At 60.6% G+C, this 6017-nt stretch overlaps 1 protein-coding gene across 1 annotated transcript; it reads right to left on the bottom strand.

Annotated features, from left to right (window-relative positions):
- Positions 1 to 3480: 3480 nt before the first annotated feature.
- On the bottom strand, positions 3481 to 5388 carry LOC119440022 (uncharacterized). The gene is made up of 2 exons (XM_037704970.2): positions 4250 to 5388; positions 3481 to 4123 (listed from the first exon to the last, which is right to left on the bottom strand). The coding sequence occupies exons 1-2, from the start codon at positions 5386 to 5388 to the stop codon at positions 3481 to 3483; spliced, it is 1782 nt and encodes a 593-aa protein (XP_037560898.2).
- Positions 5389 to 6017: the final 629 nt, after the last annotated feature.

Below are 6017 nucleotides of genomic sequence, written 5' to 3'. Positions count from 1 at the left end.
CGAGTATTTCTTAAGCTTCATTGACACCGACGCCTAAAGAATAATATGTAAATACCTTTCCTCAGATTCTGTTATTGTGGGTGATGAGTGGCTGCCGGCACCGCTTCATCGCACTGAAATTGCGCAACCGTCCTATTCAATGCAGAAACCACAGCGCAAAAGCTACTTTGACATTTAGACAAACACATGGAGGGACGATGCTCTCACCAGTAATTCATTATAAGAAGGCATACTGAATATAATACCTGCGGTGCACATGCGCGCACATACAAGAAAAAACTGCGAAACATAGAGCGATCTGCCACAAGCAATACTAGATCATAAGCAAAAAGTAAAGCAGCGTATCATGTGGCAGAAAAAATAACTGGAGTATGGAACTCGCCTCAAAGCTCCTTTTACATCTGTGTGTGTGTCATTCATACGGCTTTAAGATGAAACCAACCTCCTCATAAACGTTGCCTTCAGCATTCTCCATGCTGTTATCACCATTTTGCAAAATATTCTACGCCACTGGGGCGCGCAACTGGCCCAAAATAATGCGCCTCCATCGAATTCTGCGGCCCGTCCGCGGGAGCCCAGGCGCAATAGCGTGCCGTGCGCAGCGCGCGCAGCGCGCGCAGCCGGCGGGCGAGGAGAATTGAGGAGGAAAGCGCGCGCGCGGAGGAGAGTGTCGCTACTTTCAACATCAAGGGGTTTATGCATCCCGCCACTGCCGCACTCCCTGGATGCCACCATACTGGAGCTCATTCCCGGCTCCTCACCCCTACGCTGACGCTCGCCGTTATTCACCTCGCCGTCTGTACCCTATTTCTGATGCCCCTGACTGGCGCTCCTCCGTGCGATCGCCGTCGCCTCAACGCCGTCGCTCCCCGTCACCCCAACCTCACCGCTTTTCCTCGCCAACCCGCCGGACCGAAAACTAGGCCATGCAGCTTTTGGAGGTAGTGGTGCATCACGTTCGTCCTGTCCAGATAGCTCCGTCGAGGCTCCCCACGAACACAAACCTAATTGAAGTAAACGTAGATGGTGTTCCGTTGACGGCTTTGGTTGATACTGAAGCCCAAGTGTCCATAATGAGCGCTAACCTATGTCATCGCTTTAGAAAGTTTTAATGCCCGCCATCACTCGAGCCGTACGCGTCGCCAATGGCGGTACACTTGCCGTCAGTGGTATGTGCACTGCTCGCATAGGAATTGCTGGCCGCCAAGTCCCAGTCCTGTTCACCGTACTGAGCAGTTGCCCTAATGACCTGATCTTCGGGCTCTATTTTCGGACGACGCATTCCGCCCTCATCGAATTTTACGCCAGTACGCTGTGCCTCGAGTTTCCTATTCTTTCAGACGTTCGCCCCGAACAACCGAACACCCTCTGCACTACAGCGTTTGTTCGCTTACCTCCAAAAGCCTTAACCTTCCTCAAATTGGCCTCAACAGCAACTGCGCCTGATCGTGACTATGTCGTCGCACCCATTCTTCATGTCCTCCTGGCACGCGAACATCTCTGTGCCACACTCCGTCGTAACCCTTGGCGCTAATCGAACGTGCCTCCCCATTATCAATTTTGGCTTGACGAAGCAAGTGTTACCTGAAGGCGTAACGGTGGCCACGCACCGGTCGGTGACAGGTGACCACGTCACTGCTTTTGCAGCCGACGCGTCTCCAGATCCTCCAGATTACCCGCAGCATGTCATGAACCTCGACGGCACATTCGCATTCAGTTTCGCCCTAAGGGCGAAGCAATGAATGCGATAGCAACACAGCAATGTCATACGAAGTAAGGTGAGCGGCTTTGGTAGCAATATGAATTGTAGCAAACATGAGCTGATTAAGTAAGCAGGTGTGCTGCGGCGTAAGTAGACCGACATGAAGAGAGACTCGATGACCACGAGAAGGCGCGTGTGAAACGGTGGTGTTGATGAGAAGCGCTTCCCGTGGGCAGCGCGTGCGAAGGGACACACCTGTAGCGCTGCACTGCCGACCCGGGCAGCAGTGCATGTGTAACGTGCGTTGGAAAATGTGGCCCGACTATTACTAACTGATTGAACAAGCGTGGTGTGAGCGCGCACAAACAAACATGAATAGATCACACTGAATGACTGCAGACAACGACTGTCAAAACGCTGGCAGCAAGCGCATACGCCGCAGCAGCGGGCGAAGGTACGTGCGGTCTATCGCTTCAACGGAAACTGAGCGGCGAATGCACGGCGCATAAAGGTCAGAGCCGTGTGGAGATAAGCGACGGTGCGAGCGAGTGACGAGCGCGGTTGTTGGCAGAGTAGAAGTGCCCCCCCCCCCCCCCCCCCCCGCTCCCTCCGGCGCTGGCTTCCCGCTTCCCTGATTGCGCGTGGGAGATTGAGTGCGTTGGCTCTCCGTGATAGCGCGCGTCCCCGCACGCTTCCGCTCGGGCAAACGGCGCGCGGCGAAGATTTGATCTATAGGGAACCTCACGGCGACGGCAGAAATCCGGTTGAAGTGTCCATATAATTGCTGTCGCAATAAAAAGGTGCGGCCTGCCGCGTGCATCGAAAACGGTGTGATCCGCCGCGGCGCCACAGGCCGGGGGCTGTTGTCTGGCATCGGCATAGCAAATGCGTCAGGAACGCGCTTGGAACGCCGTCGCGCGTGTAAGCCGATGCGTTCCATCCCCCTCAGCTAGCGCCGTTCGGCCCAGCCAAGCGGCCGACAATGCAACTACGGCCGTCACGCTCGCTCCCATAGCAGCGCGCCCGACGCAGGCAGGCCGCACCTGTTTTTTTATCTAGAGGCCGTGGTTGAGTCCTCGTCGAGTCCGTGGGCGTCGCCGGTCGTGCTCGTCAAAAAGAAAGATGGCACGTGGCGTTTCTGCGTTGATTATCGCCACCTAAACCGAATCACTAAAAAGAAGGTTTACCCTTTACCACAAACCGACAACGCTCTTGATTGTCTTCATGGCGTCAAATACATTTAGTTCCTTCAATCTGGTTATTACTATCTGGAAATACTACACGCGTGTAGTATTTCGTTTTTTGAAATAAGCGCGCGGGTGCGATCACTCAAGAAAAGTGTGTGTGTGAGTGATTTTAAAAGGAAGAGAAGAGAAAAGTACAGCGCCGTAACTACCTCTCGGGGGAGGGCACCTCAACAGCGCTGTACAGGGAAGGGGGTGAGGGACATATAGTGACAGGCTAGTGAGAAAGTGGGGGAGAGGGGAGAAGAGAGAAAAAAAAAACGAGCAGCAAGGCCAGGAGGTGAAGGCGGCTCGACTCACAGCCGAGAGCGCAGGTCGGCATCCTCCAAGTAAACAAGTAACGACGCGAAGGCGTGTCTGGCAATGGAGGGGTGTGTGGCTGGGAACAGGAGTTGCTGTGTGGTGTCCGCGGGCAACCCGAGGCGACGGTATGCCGCGACAAGTGCGTCGCGCTCCGATGCACGCGCGGGGCACTGGAGGAGGGCGTGCTTAACCGTCTCGATGTCGACGCACTCTTCACAGGACGGCGAGCCCTCACCCGTCAGCCGGTGCAACCTTTCGGCCGTCCGGGCGCAGCCGATGCGGAGTCGCAGGATGAGAGCGCGGTCTCGCCGGCTCAGGCCTCTGCGGGGGCAGCAACCTGGGGGGAATGCCGCCGGCGACGCGAGGGTCGGGGTGCTGCGTCCTCAGATAGCCGGCCACGGAGTGGCGGGCGACGTCAAACCGCGTCACGAACCGCGACAACGGGACCGACGAGGAATGGGCCTCCTTTGCGAGCCGGTCTGCTTCCTCGTTTCCCTGCAGGCCAATGTGAGAAGGCACCCACTGGAACACGAGGTCGCATCCCCGCTCGCAAACGCCGTCAAGCTTGCACCGGAGCCGGCGAGCGAGCGTGGGGCCGTGATCCTCTCCGGCCAGAATGGAGAGCGCCGCTCGTGAGTCCGTCAGGACGGCCGCTCGCTGAACAGGAAGCTGGAGCAGCAGCTCGGCAGCCAGGTCAATGGCGGCCAGCTCGGCATGCGTTGACGACACCGCACACAGGACACGGCACTGGAACTGCGCTGAGAGCTCGGGGGCAACGCACGCCGCCGAAGCCGCGCCGTCCCGGAGCACAGAGCCGTCAGTGTACACCAGCACGCGGCCGGCGAGCTGCTCCTCGATCACCGCGGGCCGTCTCCTGTCGCAGGGCGCAGGCGGCGGTGTTGCGCTTTCCCCGGACCCCAGGCACGGTTATGCGAATGTCGAGACGGCGGCGGCGATGCGGAGGGGGCGGCAGCCACGCACACGACGGTCCCGCGCCGACAAGGCTGGCGAACTCGACGACGCGGCGCCCCATGCCGGAGTTGGGCAGGGACCGAAACCAATCAGCCTGTCAATCAGCTGCTGCCCGTGTGACGAACGATGCAGTCGCTCAACGTGGCCCAGCGCCCTACCCACGGCGCGCAGGGAGATAGGGGTCTCGCCAGCCTCGGCGAGTGTGGCGCCCACTGGTGACGTGTGTGGGAGGCACAGGAGTTGTCGAACAACGGCTCGGTGATCCGTGTCCAGTGCCTCCCACTTCGCTGGGCTGAGGTCAGCGAGCGGCAGGCCGTACAGTAATCTCGCCGAGGCCACCGAATTGTAGAGTCGCAGTGCCAAGGTGGGGGAGCAGCCCTGACCGCGGGCCAAGAGGGTGCGCGCGGCACTCGCCATCCGTTTGGTTCCCTTGCGCAGGGCAGCCACTGCCGGCTGCCACTTGAGCCGGTGGTCCACGATGAGGCCGAGATAGCGCACTTTCATCCGCCACGGGAGGCTCTCACCGCGAAGGGAGAAACACGGCGCCGATCGGTGGGCCCCGTAGCGTGGATGGACGAGCATCGCCTCGGTCTTTGCCGCCGACAGAGTGAGGCCGATGCCGCGCACGTACTCGTCGACTGCGTCGAGTGCCGACTGTACACACCCGCGCACAACACTGCCCCTGGCGGTGGGACCACTGGCGAACAGCGCGATGTCGTCCGCGTACACCGCGACACGGACCTCGTACTCCGGCAGCTGAGGGATGTAGTCGCCGATGCGCGCGAGCGCGAGATTGAAGAGGAAGGGGCTCAGTACACTGCCCTGCGGCACACCAGTCGAGACGGCGCGCGGCTGACTGAGCGCTCCCCCCACGCGCACACGCATCGTACGGCCACTGAGGAAGGCCCCCACATACGCGAGCAACCTCCCGGAGACCCCCATGGCACACAGAGCGTCGAGAATCGTGGCGTGCGGCAGCTGATCGAAGGCGCTCATGACGTCGAGGAGGACGAGGTAGCTAGCGTCACCGCGGTGCTTGGCCTCCTCGAGCGTCGTGACGACGTCAGCCAGGGAGTCGGCAGAGGCACGGAGACGGCGGAACCCGCTCTGCTCGGCAGCCAGGATGTCGAGAACCGCTGCGATCCACTCGAGGCGCCGAAGAGCCATGGCCTCGAGGACCTTGCCCGCGGCAGACGTCAGCGACACCGTCGATACGAGGCAGGGTCGTGCGGTGGCTTGCCGTTCTTGAGCAACGGCACTACCACCGCCTCGCTCCACTCCCTCGGGATGACGCCCGATCTCCAGACGGCGTTGTAAGCGTCCAGTAGGTGGTGGAGCTGGTCGCTGTCGAAATTCCGCAGCATCTGGTGAGTGACGCCGTCGGAGCCGGGTGCCGAGCGACGCCTCCGTGACGCCAGCACCGTGCGCAGCTCGCCGATGGTGAAATCAGCCGTGCACAGTGCGGAGATCTCTTCCAGGGTGCCATCCGCCGGGAAATAGCGCTGGGGGGCCGTGAGCTCGCGCCGGGGGTGGTGGTGCGGCTGGAGGATCCCCGTCGGTCTGGTTGAAGCCGCGGTTTGAGTGCAGAAGGTGGCCGCGAGCAGCTCGGCGAGCTGCGCGTTGGTGATGCCGCGTGCCACCGCGATGGAGAGTGCGGGGCAGCGCGGCACACGGGGCCGGAGGACCGCACCCAGGATGCGCCACGGGCGCGAGCGCGCGCGCGGGTCGTCAAGCGAGCAGCACAGGCTGGACCAGCTCGCACTGCGGCGCTGCCGTGCATGGCGACGGCAGACGGC

This window comes from Dermacentor silvarum, chromosome 2, assembly GCF_013339745.2.
Source record: "Dermacentor silvarum isolate Dsil-2018 chromosome 2, BIME_Dsil_1.4, whole genome shotgun sequence".
NCBI classification, from domain to species: Eukaryota; Metazoa; Arthropoda; class Arachnida; order Ixodida; family Ixodidae; genus Dermacentor; species Dermacentor silvarum.
This window is presented reverse-complemented; position numbering and strand designations above follow the sequence as displayed.

Excerpts from the sequence above, each read along its gene's own strand:
- LOC119440022 (XM_037704970.2), bottom strand. The coding sequence starts at position 5,388 with ATGGCTCTTCGGCGCCTCGAGTGGATCGCAGCGGTTCTCGACATCCTG. Across the intron at positions 4,124-4,249 it reads TCGTCGAGTTCGCCAGCCTT|GAGACGGCCCGCGGTGATCG; the intron begins GTCGGCGCGGGA and ends GCCCTGCGACAG.